Consider the following 15,100-nt stretch of genomic DNA (forward strand, 5'->3'; position numbering starts at 1 on the left):
AGCTTGGGGAATGACCAGCCTTCAGGGTAGAATCCAAGTTCTGCCCAGAATCTGACACCACCACTCCCAGCTTCACCCCTCAGCACATATCATGCTCCAGCAATACTGACCCAGGACTAGTGCTTCTTCCAACCCATGTTGTTTAACATCATTCTGTCAGGGATGTCCTTCTTATCTGTCTGAGAAATTCCTAATCATCTTTTAAAAACTATATTCAAGCATTATCTAGTTCCTTATTCAACCAGTAAATATTGGCAAACAAATTTTATACATTAAATATGTGTGGTTCTCTTATAGTAATTATACCTCAGTAAAGTTATTAAAATTTATTCAGGTCCTACTAGATGCCAGGCTCTCAGTTAAGCACTAAGATATAAAGATTAGTGAACTATATCGGTTAGTATTGCCTTCAGTAAGCTCATATGCCATTGAAGAAGACATACAAATACAACACAGTGAAGTTAATTCTATGAGAGTGTCTATGGTAACTGAATAACGGCTCCCCAAAGATGTCCATATCCTAATCCTCAGAATCTGTGACTATGTTACCTTACATTGCAAAACAGTTTTTGCAGATGTGATTAAGTTAGAGATTCTGAGATGGGATGCTTATACCAGGTTATTTTGGTGGGCCCAGTGTAATCACCAGGGTACTTCTAAGCAGGCAGGAGGATGAGAGAAAGAGAACATGGAGACTGGAAGATGCTGTTACTGATTTTGAAAATGGAGGATGGACACATGAACAAAGGACTGCAATGCAAGTAGCCTTTAGAAACTGGAAAAGTAAATGAATCCTCCACTAGAGCCTCCAGAAGGATCTGGTCCTGCCAACTGTAGTCGGGTGGGATCCATTTTGGACTTCTGACCTCCAGAAATACAATAAGTCTCTTAAGCAACTAAGTTTGTAATGATTTATTACAGCAGCAATAGGAAGCTAATACAGAGGCCAATTCAAGGCACTATGGTAGTATATAAAGGGGTCTCTATATCAAGTTATGGAGTGGGGATGGGAAGCTCAGGAAGAACTACTCAGAGGTGATGACACCAGAGCTGAGGGAGACTGTATTTCAGAGGCATGATCCAAGTGAGGGATTAGTATTTGCAAAGGCTTGTAGGAAGAGCATGGCCAAGTGCTTCAACGGGGCAAGGTTACTTATATTAAACAGTAGAAATAATAACAGTATTAATTCTGGTAAGAGTAAATATCTGCTTATATACCAGGCACTGTTCTAAAGCACTATACAACCCTAAGGCAGAGACTATAATTTTTATTTTACCTATAAGGATACTAAGGTTTGGAGGAGTTACATAACTTCCCTGAGGTCACAGAGCTAGTAAACGGCAGAGCTAGAATTAGAACCTTAGTGGTCTGTCTCCAAAACCCACGGACTGTCTCTTTTATACATTACAGTGGATGACTTTCTCAAGTAAGGTAGCGTCAGCGTGGCTGAAGATAAAGACTCTATAAGAAAGTTATTAACGAGGTGAGGATCAGCAGAGCTGGTGATACCGTCATGTCTTAAACACTGATAGAGGATGGGGTTGATGGAGAGTCAGATGGCCTCTAAGTTTCTTTGATGTGATCTCGGTTTTGCTGTTGGTGTAGCTAGAGGAAACTTCCTTGGCGGTCTTGGACAAAGTAAATCCCCTCTTCGGTGTTTCAAATGCCACACCTTCCATAAACCTCTTTATTTAATTTCTTCCATTCTCCCTAATGTCTGATGCGGAGACAGGGGTGTATGGGTAACCTCAGTTTCTACATCTGTAAAATGCCTTGAAGTTAATTTCAAACTTCCCTGTGTGGGAGCCTAAACCCAATGCAGATTCCTCCCCCCTTCGGCGATTCTGATTAAGCAGTACTGGGGCTGAACTTCCCTAGCTTCCAACCCCAAACTTCCCCAAATGCTTCTGATAACCGCCCAAGCGTTGGTGAACAGAGTCCGGACGACCATCCTCTCCAGTCCACTGTATTTGGTACACCATTCGAGAAGGTCCCGCCCCCACCTCCGGACTCCGCCCCAGTCCCACCCCTTGTCCTCTCCCTCCCCCAGATTTCCTCTCTTCTCTCCTCCCTCAGTCCCTCCATTAGGTCTCGCCGAGCTCCGCCCTTCCGAGCCCCTCCCCGGCCTCCCGAGATGGCTACGGTGCGGCCGGGCCTGGAGCCGTGGAACCGCGTGAGAATCCCGAAGGCGGGGAGCCGCAGCACAGTGACCATACCGGACCCTGACGCAGCTCTGGGTGAGCGAAGGGCCCGGTGAACCGCAGACGCTTCCGGAGGCGGTGTCCGGCCGGGCCGGCGCACGTGCGCGGTGGGGGCGGGACTTCCTGAGCCCTCGGTCCCGAGTTTGCTAGGAATTTTGTAGGGGCTCTGGTTTGCTTTGGAATCCTTCACTAAACCCACTGTGCCTACGGCACGCCATGCCTGGAGCGACGGACGCCCAAGGCCCAGCCCCGCTCCCAGGGGGGCGGAGAGAGGTGGACGCCGCTGGCGTCTGGGAGAAGTGCTGCCTGGAAAGCCTCGGTTCCCTCAGGCCACCCTGCAGTCTGTGTCCTGATCTCTTAGGAAGGCGCTGGAGCACTCTGTGTTTAGACGGCAGTCTTTCTGGCCTCCAGTTCCTCATCTGTATAACGGGTTAGGGTTAGTGCTCCCTACCTATCACCGGTTGTTGAAAGCGTCTAATGATGTCATTAGGGGAAAGTGCTCTTAACGTGTTTTGTCCGTGGTACGGCTGTTTTTAGGCAGTAGGGCCCAGTAGTTAGGAGCGTGCCTCAGGAGCCAAATTGGGTTTGAATCCTGGCACTTCGCTCTGCTGGAGGTGGGCAGGTTTGGGGGTGTCGTTATTTAACCTTTCTGTGCTCAGCTCATTTTCACATGCGGATAAACATAGAACCTGCCTCAGAGGGCTGTTTTGAGAAAGAGGTACAGTTAGAAAGCATTTGGAACAGTGCCTGATACGGTAAATGGAGACTTAAGTGATAGTTAATTTTAAATACAACCTATCTGATCACATCCTCCTCACCATCCATCCAAGCTATGCAATTTATAATCTTCCTCTTCCTCTATTAAAAAAAAAAAATTAACAGGATTCTGTTAGGCCTGGAAATTCAGCAACTCCCCATTCTCAAAGCAGTCCTTTCTGGCCTCACATAGTTGGGACAAAATAAAGTTCTCCCTGTTCTGTAGTAATCTGCCTTTGTAGTCTATCCATCTGGGATGCTAGTGCTTCCCTTAGTGACACAGAGACACACATTACCTCCATCTTCTACTTCACAGCTTTTCAGACTAGGAAGCTGTTATATCATTCTGAGCACCCCGTGTTCAGTCAGACATTCATCAAATAATGTAACTTCCAGTTACATTACATTACAGTTACATACATTACAGTTGTTTGTACAGTTGTTTCTCTTACCTGAATGTATTCTTACCTGAAAGTAGTACACCCATACCACACCTTTGCTTTTAAGAGTCTATCCATTCTGCCTTGCTTATGTACGTAACAAAATAGGGGATTTAGAGAAGCATAGAACAGGTACCCCGCCATCAAAGTACTTAAGTGTACACCAAATGACTGCAAAGTATTCATATGAAAGATTCTTAAAAATCATAATAAAATGTGATACGAAGATATGTGTTATTGTTTAACAGATGTCCTCTTAATGATTTCTAGACTTTGTATCATCGGTCACCATTTTCCATCTTCTCACATACTTAAAATTGTTAATAATGTTCTTATAGTTAAAGCTGATTATATTAATTTGTTCTTAATCCCCTTAATAAGGGAAGATGTTTCTTCAGAGTATTTTTAAATAATAAACTTCATATAGAAATACATACTAAGTTTTATTAAATATCTCTGGTTTAGACCTTTGTGTTGCAGCTGTAATTAGAGAATGCTGTCTTGTTACACTGTCACTGAAGAACCAAATCTTAGATGCAGAGACAGATGTGCTATGTGCAGTCCTTTACAGCAATCACAACAGGATGGGCCGCCACAAGCCCCATTTAGCTCTCAAACAGGTAAGGAGGAAGCACTGTGTTTACGACTCAACATGTTTGCTTGATGAAAATGAGATCACACTGCCACTTAATATTTTGTTATTATGGGAAACCCAGTCAATTACTTGTGACTTCATAGATCATCAGTCCACAGTTGCATGTGGGATTTCATTTTTTTTTTTCCTGAAACCATTTCAAAAAGCAATTTATTTAGAAAGGTACTATGTTTAATTCTTCGCCAGTCTTGCTTCTAATGGGTAATTTTTATGAAAAATTCCATTATATATAACCTATAATAAATTACAGTACTTTTGCCTAGTTCACGGATACAGTGATTTGAGCAAGACAAAGTGTTGCATTAAGAAACAATTTCCTAATCATAATGAAAATCCTAAAATCATAAAAAGAACAAAGTTGTGGTTTATATATTATAGGGCATATAATCTAATCAGTAATAGATTAAATAGCTGTATAACAAGTTATGGGAAGTGGTTTCTGTAATTTTTAGAGTTTAAGACACAGTTGGGCCCTCTAGTTTAGGGACTACCCTATACAGACAAGTCTCCTAAGCTGGATTCCTTATAAGGTCATAAATTCATTCACCTTATTAATTCTGCAGGTATTTTTTGTTAAGTTCTATGTGCCAGGCATTGTGCGTGGTGCTCGGAATACAGGGGTGAAACAGACATATTCTCTAACTTTACAGATTTGTGCCCTCTGGTGTTTTCTGCTTCCATTACTTAAGGCAAAAAGAATGGCGATTTCTTCATCAAAGAAAGATCTGGGAGCGTGTGGTCTTTCCCTAAGTTTTCTTCGCTGGGGCAGCTTTTTATCTCCTTATGAGTCTTTTACTCCAAAACCAAACCTGAATGTATTTCATGTTGAACATATCAGATTGAACCTATTTTTCCTCCTGGCTTCCAAGCTATGAATAATTATCTATCAGAAAAATTGGGTGTTCTGTTTTCTCTGCATCTTCCTTTTAGGTATCTCTCCCATTCAGTCCATTGATCAGTCAAAACTTTCTCTGCATCTAGACCCTTCTTTTAGTTCTGGCTGCATCTTCTTTCTTCAGAACTCGTCAACGTTTAGTTGTCTTGCTATCCTAATTGATTCTTCCTCAACTCCAGTCTTTCCTCTATGCTTGCATGTTCTATATGCCAAAGCCAGGGTAATCATCCTAAAACAAGGTTTGATATTTTTAATGGTTCTCCATTGTCTTCTGAATAAAGGTGAAACCTCTTAGCTTTACTATCTTGTTTTAGTAGTTTCACTTTTAGAAAGCATGTTTTTCAGAAAAATCTTGAGAATAATCTCATACTTACTTTGGTGCCCTTTATAGCATCAATGACATCCTGACACATAGTAAATTCCTAGTTATAAACTGATTTGAGAAATTTGTTTGGCTGGGTTAATTTCAAATCTTTAAGTAGGGGCAACTGTTTTTGGGCTACATATTACTTTACCCTAAAATGAAGGTATTCTCTTGTGTTGAGTGTATTTCCATACTTTGAACTTTTGCATTTCTTTGCTTTTGTGATCTTATCAGTGGCCATGTCTGTGTGATATAAATTTGAGCTGTTCTTCCCCTTTCAGGTTGAACAATGTTTAAAACGTTTGAAAAACATGGATTTGGAGGGTTCAATTCAACATCTGTCTGAGTTGTTTTCTTCCAGGTAAGTGGGCCAGTGGCTTTGTAATGGTCTGTGTGGTGGGCTGGGAACTCATGGCCTTCAATGTGATCTCCATTGGACTTCTTTGCTTGGTGTTGGGATATAACCCAACTGGGGAATTTTATAAATTTTGTTTTAATAAGGGGCACCTGGTATTTGTGATAATCTCTCCTCTGTTGGTTTGTGGGAGGGACTAGCAGGACACTGAACTCTGGGTCAAGATAGATTATATTGAAACATTGTTGTCAGTCAACTCCAGCTAGGAGCTTCCAGCTCATCTGTGCTTGAAAATAGCTGTGTAAGTGCTTCATAAGTAATGAAGTTTAAGAATGAAAATAACATTCTTTTCCATTTTTGTGAAGTGAAAACCAGCCTGTAAATACCAAGGCATGTATCATTCCTAGCCAACCAGTGGTTGAGCTGGTGCTCATGAAGATTTTGGGAGCCTGCAAGTTGTTACTTCGCTTCTTGGACTGTTGCTGCAAGACATTTCTGTATCCTTGATCAACTGAAATGCTTTCCTCTGAATTGGAGTTCTTTGGATATATTTAATGGTATTTCTGTTTGAAAGCTACGAGGTTATAGGAAGGAGGTTATAGGAAGTAAAATTTTGCATCTTGGCCTCCTTTTCCTAGGAATTGACTGATACAGCCATTGCCAGAGACTCAGTCTCCATCTAGCATGTATTATCCTAAGGGCACTGACAGTTAGAAATTCTACATCATAGAAGCTAAATAATGAGAGCTCTGGAAGAGTGCATATTACTTTAAGTTTCCATGACTGAAATAGAACATTTTAAGGCTTTAATTTCTTCAAGAAAATTCTATTTCCCATTTGTTTTTTTCGTAAATGTAACTTGCAAAATTCAGATTACTTTGGTTTTGTTTTCCAACTTTAACTTGATTCTCCAGCTTGACTGTGAAGCACCTAGGCTTGCAAGAATTCATTATTTTAAACCTTGTGATGGTTGGGCTGGTGAGCAGGTTATGGTATGTATGTATATAAAATCCTTCATTTCTTTTTCATCTAACACAGCCTAGGTTTTCATATTTCTTTTCCCGTGGGATGCTGATGGTGCAGGGGTTCTGTTTCTTCACTTGATTAATGTTTTACTTGTGGTGGATTGGGAACCTAAATGTTCATGGTTAGGTGTTTGATGTCTCTCAAGTATTATTTGGGTCTCTCAAGTATTATTTCCAATTATCTTGTTTATTCTGCTTATTCTTAGAGGTGATAAGATTAGAATGAATAACAGCTAACCTATTATTCTTTTCTGTAATGGAAATAGCTTTAATTTTTCTGATTATAACAATAATACATGCTTCTTTTAAGACATTCCAAAAGAACAGAGACGATGTAGAGAATCTGAAACTTGCCTAAAATCTCACCATGTAGCTAAAACCATACATAAGATATCCTTTGAGACACCTTCCCGTTGAGTACTTTATTTAGTTTTAAGTAACATTTTGTACTTGGATTTTTCTGCTTGGGCTGGACTAATCTCACTCTTCACAAATATGCGCTAGAGGATTATGCGCTAGAGGATTTTTAATCTATAGTGGCAGACTGATACTTATTTTCATCTTTGAATCTATTGTGGTTATTACATAAGCTGCAAATTATAATTGCTTGCTAATTCATGACCTCCTGTCTTTTTCTAGGGTTCTCTATAAAGGTGTTTTGAAAAGGCTGACGTCTTTATATGAGCCATTGTTCAGATTGCTTCAGCAGGTCTCTATGATTCAACCACTGCCTTACTTCAAAGATTTTACTTTTCCTTCTGATATTGCTGAGTTTTTAGGACAGCCCTATTTTGAGGTCTTTAAGAAAAAAATGCCTACAGCTTTTGCAGCTAAAGGAGTAACTAAACTGTTAAATAAACTATTTTTAACAAAAGAGCAATCACCAAGGTCTAGCCCAGAAACTATACTCAGAATTTCCAAAAACGCTAAACAAATGAGGATCAATACACAGAATAATGTGGATCTTGGACAGCCAATAAAGAATAAGAAAGTCTTCAAAGGTAATTTACTTTTATATAGCACAGACTTTTACAAGTCCCTTTATTTCTTTTGTAGAAATTTGGCAAGAAATATCATATACTTAAGAATTTGATTTGAAAATATTATGCTAATAGTATGAAAATAGCATGATATTGAAAACAGTTTTTGTATCCGTGGTCTCTCCATTTCTACAGAAAAGTCTTCAGAATTTGATGTGAGAGCTTTCTGCAAACAGCTGAAACACAAAGCTACTCAGGTTTGTCTGGCTTCTATTACTATGGCTTATGATTTCTGCTAACTTGTGGAATAGATACCATTTACCAAGGGCAGAGATTGAGTTTCTGTTTTTATCCCCAGCTCTCAGCTTAGTGCCACCTTAGTTTTCCTCCTATGCTTCTGAATGAATAGAGGCCCAAGGGACTGAGTACATCCAGTAAATTCGGGTTATAGAATGTCTTAAAAAACATTTTACTCAAGAGTTTTGCTAGAATTCTAAAGTGTCTCTAGGATCCATTGTAGGTGTGGATTGTATTAAGAGTATGAGCTTTGGGGGTGCCTGGGTGGCTCAGTCAGTTGAGCATCTGACTCTTCATTTTGGCTTAGGTCATGATCTTGGCGTCCTGGGATTGAGCCTCACATTAAGGCTCTGCACTCAGTGTGGAGTCTGCCTATCCCTTTCCCTCCCCCTCTCCTGCTGCTCCCTACTCATGCTCTCTCTCTCTTTAAAATCTCTAAGATTTTTGAATAAAATCTTAAAAAAAAAAAAAAAGCGTGAGCTTTGCAGTCAGACAGAAATGGTTTGAGTCCTGGCTTTAGTTGGTACTAGCGGTGTGACATTATATAAGTTTCTTGACCTGCCCATACCTCTGTTTTCTAATACAGTATGCCCCTCATAGGGTTATGCAGTTTCCATGCATGTAAAGTCTTCAGCACAGAGTCTGGAGTATGGTAGGCACTTAATTGTGGTCAGATGTTATTAAGTCTCTCATCGTTACTGTCATCCTCATCTTTTGTCATGAGGCTTCTCTTTCTTTTCCGGTTAGGCTTCAAGCTTTAACATGATTCCTCTTAGTCATTGTCTGTAAATTCTGTTCTGGACCCAGCAACAGATGAATACATCAGGGTTACCAACTTTCATGTGGTAACTACTTGGCTTCTTTTATCACCTGTCCTCAGATTGTTTTCTCCTGGTGTCCTACCTAGATGATATCTTCTTTTCTATTTAAGAATTCTTAATTATTTTTGATAAATCAGAGTTCTTTCTTGAATGTTTACAAGGATTCTAGCTTGGATTTATATTTTCTCCAATTTATGAGTTCCAGAGGGAGGAATCATCATCATCATAGCCCTAATAATAGCTAATATGTATATTGCATTTACTCTTGAAATGCTTTATGTGTGTTAATTCCTACAGTCCTTGCAAAAGCCCTGTTAGGCTGGTGCTATTATTATTGTTTCCATATTTCAGATGAGAAAATTGAGGCTTAGAAAGGACAAGAAACTTGCTTAGGCCACATCGCAAGTATGGGGCAAAGCTGGGATTTGGACACAGACAGTTTGGTTTCACAGTCTTTGTTCTTTATCATTATATCAGTCCCCCAAATCGTTTTGTCAATTCTGTCTCAAGAACTATGGCTCTCTGACACTTGAAAGTTCTGCAGTCCATCTATCTGTTCCTGGGTGAGCTGGTTTTAAAGCTGGTTGGTTGGTCCCCAGTCCCTATTCATGACTAATCGCTACCACAGTTTTAACAGTTAGCACTAACATGCTCAGCTTGCTTCTAAGGTCAAAGTTCTTTTATCAGTTACCAACACTAAGTATTGATAGGTCTCTACTTTTATATTTTCTACTACTTTTTTATGTCTTTCTTGAAAGTGAGAAATTGGGAGCAGTTTTGAATGAAAAATGAAAGCAGATCTAGTAAGTGGCATATTTTTGTAAACAATGAAGGCTGGTACAATTCAGACTTTACTTGACATAGAAAGATGGGGTTGAAGAGACACATCAAAAGATGGCTGAATTGGAAGTGTTGCTCAGTTAAGCATTTTTAACATACATTCAGCATCATCCCTTTGTGCGTTTTCAGTAACATTTTTGACCCATCATTGAGAAGGGTAACTTGGTATAGAAATAAGTGAAAAACAAATTTGTGATAGTCTAGTAGTGTCAAGGGAAAGGGCTCTTCAGTGATTTTTTCTTTTCCCTACCAGATAGACCTTGACTAATATTTATTCAGTTTCATTCTTATGTATAGATTAAATAGCTGTATGTGTTAGAATATTTGTATTATGATTCGCATCTGAATTCAGTTATAGATGGGGTCTGTTGTTGCATAGAGGAGGAAAAAAATCTTGTGTTAGTAGCAGTGGATAAAAAAATTAAGTTTTTAAAAAAATTTAAATTCAATTAGCCAACATTAGTTAGTCAACATTAGTTTCAGATGTTGAGTTCAGTAATTCATCAGTTGTATATAACACTCATTGCACGTCACATCACATGCCCTCAATGCCCATACCTAGTTACCCCAACCCCGACCCACCTTCCCTCTAGCAACCCTCAGTTTGTTTCCTACAGTTAAGAGTCTCATGGTTTGTCTTCCTCTCTGGTGACTTCCCATTGTTTTTTAAGACAAAGGAAAGCACAGTGAGCTTTAAAAGTTTTTCTTCTTTTAAAAAGACATTTTCTAATTTTCATAGGGGTCAACTTTTCTCTGTTATATATTTGCAAGTCAGTAGGAAATCCAATATATTTTTCTCACCTTTCCATATTTCAGGAGACCAACTTAAAATGTTCTCAGTCCAAACTAAAGGCAACCAAACATTCTTCTCAGAAAGCAACAGGAACTCCCTGTGCCAAAAGTTTTGTGCAGAGATTTCAAGAGGCTGAGAGTTTTATTCAACTTTCTGAAGAAATCCGAACAGCAATTTTGTGGTGCAGGAGCAAAAAACTCAAGGCTCAGGCCTCCTTTCTGGGTAACAAACTTCTTAAAAGTAACCGGCTTAAACATGTGGAAGCTCAAGGGTGTAGGTAGGTATATAATAAGAATTCCATTCCTTTATTTTTTCTGTTGTTATTTAGGGCAAAAGTATATATATATTCAAGTTAGCTTTTTGAAAAATGGGATAGCCCCCCCTAGGGGGGCTAAAAGAAGGATCTATTCAAACTGCAGTTTTGTTTGCTTTTGTTGGTCACAGCTGTATCACTGGGAAGAAGAAAGTTAATTTGGTTAATTGGATTTATTCATTTATATTCTTCACCATTCCATTTGTTCATTCAGAAAGCCTTAGGAGTGTTTGTGGTATGCTAAGCCAGGGGATGCATTGTGTAAGATGGACTTAATCCTCATGGAGCACTAGCTCTCACTCCTGCTCTGGTAGGAGAGACAGCCAGTCTCCTCACAGCTTCAGGGCAGCAGGATGAGGGTGTGAGAGCAGAAGTACACACACCAGGCTCCGGGCTTAGGGTTAGGTAATGTTCGTTCGTGAGTGCCAGACTTTCCATGTATTGATTTCTTCCTTTCCCTCTGATTCTTAGGTTCACAGAACTGCTTAAGGGTGGTTATCTTTGACTGTGAGTCAGTATTACTTGAAGCATTATAATGAAGTCAGATGCCTTAGGGTTTTATATTTTTATTGAAAAAATAATAGATGCCCATCATAACAATTTTAGACAAAAAAGGCTGTAAAGATCAACAAGAACAAGTTTTGATTGAGAGCTGTGGGAGAAGTTAAGTATTCCTAAGGAAAGAATGGTTGGAAGGGTTTCTACATTAAGGTCCTTTAAAGACCTGTAGCCATCTAAAACTGATCCATTCTGGGGTGGAACTCAGCCTGAGATGGAGAAGGGGTAGTAGAGATGATAACAATTAAGAGTTAGTGAGAAGGGTAACAAAGTGTTATTTGGTTAAACCATGATTCCTTACCCCACAAAAAACCTGCTCTTTTGTACTGTTGTTTTGCTGTTTCAGTATGCTGTAGTATGTTTTAAATTTGCGTAATGTCCATAACTCTCTGAGTTAGGCAGTATTATTCCCATTTTGTAGCTGAGGACATAGGGGATTTTGTTCAGATTGTTACATCTGGAGATCTAGAACTCAATTCAGATCCTCTGATTCTTCTGTTTGCATATTTTTCTATTTCCATTTTAATGAGGAGGTACACTTACCCTCTCCCCACTTAAAAATCACCACTTAGAGTAAGACAAGAAAAGCTTTTGAAAACTGGTCTTGAATCACTACATTATATATAAAGGCTTCCTCAAAGTTATATATTTATTTAAAAAGGAAAAAGGGAGAGTGACAGGGGTAGAAGTTATGGATCCGGATCCGTGCTAATCTTTTGAAATCTAACACAAACAGTGAGGCAGTTAGCAAGTACATTACAAGACAATGTAATGTACCTTGTCGCAGTATACCTTATTCAGAAGCAAAGCACCTAAAATAATCAGCAATTTGAGTTCTGAATTCCCACACTTGAGGAAGATATATGAATCACAGTTAGGGCAGCCCAAGGTATCAGGTGGTCTGCGCCAGAAGCTCTGTCTTCTCATTCTTAGGTAAACTCCGTCTCTGACTTTGATTCCTTTTCCCTTGTTCACTCCCTGCTACAACATGAAGTTACTTATCCAGATCGAGATTAATGCATCCAGGCGGATGTTCTATTTGTGATCCTTTTCCCAGCTCCACTCCTGTTACATTAAGAACAGTTTGGCGCCTCTGACAGCTACCTTGCTAGGCAGTTGTAGGAGGTACTTCACTTTGGGAACAAAATGGGGACATACTTGGCTATAATCTGAATCAGAGGGAAACTCTGCTCTGAAAACACAGATTTGGGTTGAAGCTCCTATTTATTTTTTGTGATGATTCTGGGGTTGTACACAGTTATAGGACCTGTATACAGTTTTGTGTACTTTTCTTTTAGGAGTTGACAAAAAGGGAGACAAAAGTTTTTGAAAATGTCTTTCTGTGTCTTAATCCCAGATTTTTCCTTTCTCTTGTCCTTTAAAGTTTGCCAAAGAAATTAGAGTGCATAAAAACTTCTCTTTGCAACTGCCTTCTTCGTGGCTCAGGAATCAAAACTTCAAAGCGTCATGTGAGACGAAGAAGATCTCAGAATAGATTTTTACTGGAACAGAGGAAACTACAGAGAAAGTTGCAGTTGACTCTTTCAAAGGAAATTCAGCCATCCCCTCAAGGGACTCAGAATGCTACAGATAGCAGTAAATGGAGACTCTCGCACTATACAGTTCAGAGAACTGATCTCTCCCCTAATAGTAAGCTTCTCCTGAGTAGCAGAATTTCAAATCCTGTCATACAAACTAAAGAGAAGGAAATTCATGAAAACCTTACAGGAAGCAATGAAAATGAAACTGATTCATGGACAATACTGCAAATGAACAAACATAATACATCAGGAACCATTAAGGAGACAGATGACATTGATGATATTTTTGCTTTAATGGGAGTTTAGATGCTCATTTGTGAGACATTTAAGTGCTTAACAAACTGATCTGGTGTCCTGCTGTTTTATGTGGAACTGCTGAAAAAAAATCTGGAAAGACTTGGAAGTACCACTTGGACTCAAAGAGGAGCTGCTTTAGTGTAACATTGTACAGCAGTTCATTTCAGTTCAATAAACATTTATAGTAGCTCTGTGTCATTTAACTGACAAGTATTTGAATATTAAATAGTCAAATTTTGAATTTGACTTTGTGCCAGGGGCTTAGATGAAAAAAGAAATCTACCATATCCTGTCCTTGAGAAGCAGATATAATTCCTTGATTAAACCTGATGGGTCCCTGAAAAACAGAATAATTTTATGATTTACCAGGGAATTAAGAACTGAGTAATTGGGGCGCCCAGGTGGCTCAGTGGGCTAAAGCCTCTGCCTTTGGCTCGGGTCATGATCCCAGAGTCCTGGGATCGAGCCCCACATCAGGCTCTCTGCTCAGCGGGGAGCCTGCTTCCTCCTCTCTCTCTCTGCCTGCCTCTCTGCCTACTTGTGATCTCTGTCAAATAAATAAACAAAAATCTTAAAAAAAAAAAACCAAAAAAAAAAAAAAAACTGAGTAATTAGGTTTATAGAACCCTACCCTGTGCCTTAGGGTGTATATAGGGAGTCAGCTGGCCTAGGAAGTATCAAGGAGTGCTTAAAAAGTCACTTTGGTCTTAACTGGCTCCGTTGTAGGTAAGTCCATTACTGAATACCCATATTTGTAGCTTCTAATGATTGTGCTGTCTTGATTATAAATTAGAATTGATCATCACAAGGGTCTAAAAAATTTTGCCACTAACTGTATTCTCAGGGACTGGTCACTACCATTATTTTACTTCATTTGTTCACCTTATCTCATAGGAGGGCAAATTAAAATGCTTTTGGAGTTCTCTAAAAGTTTTTGGTTTTTTTTCTGGTTTACTTATTTGGGTGCTAGTGAGTGATTCTGAATAAACTTTTTTTCCAAAAAGGATGTAAGGTGACATGTATAACCATACATGAAATACAAAGAAGATAGCAAAGTAGAAGTAGGTAAGAAAGTTAAATGAAAAAATAAAGCTTAGTTACACAAAACAGAACCAGGAGTGAGGCCACACATATATCTATAATTTAATGTTGATGCTACCATCTGATATTTTTATATTGTTTTACCATTGCCAGAGATGGTAAATCTTACAAATTTTCAAATATTCTAGTTCACTAGAATTAGGTCAATAAACTTCTATTTGTTAAGAAGGTTGTGGCATTAAGTTTTCTGTTACATGTATTTTTATAGAAAAGTAAAACAGTTCCCCGGTATATATCACACCCACCCTTTTCCTTCACCATCCTCACTCTATTTCCATTCCATTCTTTATCTGGCCTTGTTCTTTCTGCACCTTTTCCACTTATCTATACTGGGGGTTCTCGTATTGAGAATCACTTGGTGGGTTGTTTAAAATGCAGATTTCCTTCTGAAGAGACTGATAAACACAGCCAGGGGACGGGGACAGAAGCCTACATGACCTCATGAGCCTGAGATCAAAACCCAAGTCGAGATCAGGAGTCAGATGCCCAACTGACTGAGATTTCCAGGTGCCCAGAAAGCCTGCATTTTTAACAAGGTGCTTAGGTGATCTGATGCAAGTAGCCTGCAAAGCAGAGTTAAACAGCGCTTTATAGATTCCTTCTTTCCTGAAGCCTTGCAAACATCCTGATTTACTTCAAAGTTCTTAATACATTTCTAGTCCCTTTTCATTGTTTATATTTTTCCTGGCTTGCTACCAAGTGATAGTAGCTACTTAGTGCCTTAAAACACGGATAATACTAAGGAGATCTCATTTATAACAAGTCTAGCCATAGCCATTAGCTTCTGTGATTCTAAGATTTAAGGTCCAGTCTTGCTTCTGTTTTCATTTGCAGATGAATCCACACAGTTAGTTTCCCTGGACTTAG

General features: G+C 39.2%; 1 protein-coding gene across 2 annotated transcripts; it reads left to right on the forward strand.

The window, feature by feature from the left end:
• The first annotated feature begins 2,066 nt into the window (after positions 1-2,066).
• Positions 2,067-13,555, forward strand: LOC111152137 (nucleolus and neural progenitor protein). Of its 2 annotated transcripts, XM_022510444.1 has the most exons (9): positions 2,067-2,238; positions 3,864-4,018; positions 5,594-5,673; positions 6,033-6,164; positions 6,582-6,659; positions 7,332-7,693; positions 7,868-7,929; positions 10,447-10,700; positions 12,679-13,555. In XM_022510444.1, exons 1-9 carry the CDS (start codon positions 2,136-2,138, stop codon positions 13,139-13,141), a joined length of 1,689 nt encoding a protein of 562 aa, XP_022366152.1. In that variant the 5' UTR covers positions 2,067-2,135; the 3' UTR covers positions 13,142-13,555. The 2 variants fall into 2 exon arrangements, with proteins under 2 accessions (XP_022366152.1, XP_022366160.1); XM_022510452.1 differs by lacking the exons at positions 6,033-6,164; positions 6,582-6,659 and having other exon boundaries at positions 2,136-2,238.
• Positions 13,556-15,100: the final 1,545 nt, after the last annotated feature.

This window comes from Enhydra lutris, unplaced genomic scaffold, assembly GCF_002288905.1.
Source record: "Enhydra lutris kenyoni isolate GAN:26980312 unplaced genomic scaffold, ASM228890v2 scaffoldscaffold2, whole genome shotgun sequence".
Classification (NCBI taxonomy): Eukaryota; Metazoa; Chordata; class Mammalia; order Carnivora; family Mustelidae; genus Enhydra; species Enhydra lutris.

Excerpts from the sequence above, each read along its gene's own strand:
- LOC111152137 (XM_022510444.1), top strand. The coding sequence starts at position 2,136 with ATGGCTACGGTGCGGCCGGGCCTGGAGCCGTGGAACCGCGTGAGAATC. Across the intron at positions 2,239-3,863 it reads GGACCCTGACGCAGCTCTGG|ACCTTTGTGTTGCAGCTGTA; the intron begins GTGAGCGAAGGG and ends TCTCTGGTTTAG. Across the intron at positions 5,674-6,032 it reads TCTGAGTTGTTTTCTTCCAG|TGAAAACCAGCCTGTAAATA; the intron begins GTAAGTGGGCCA and ends ATTTTTGTGAAG.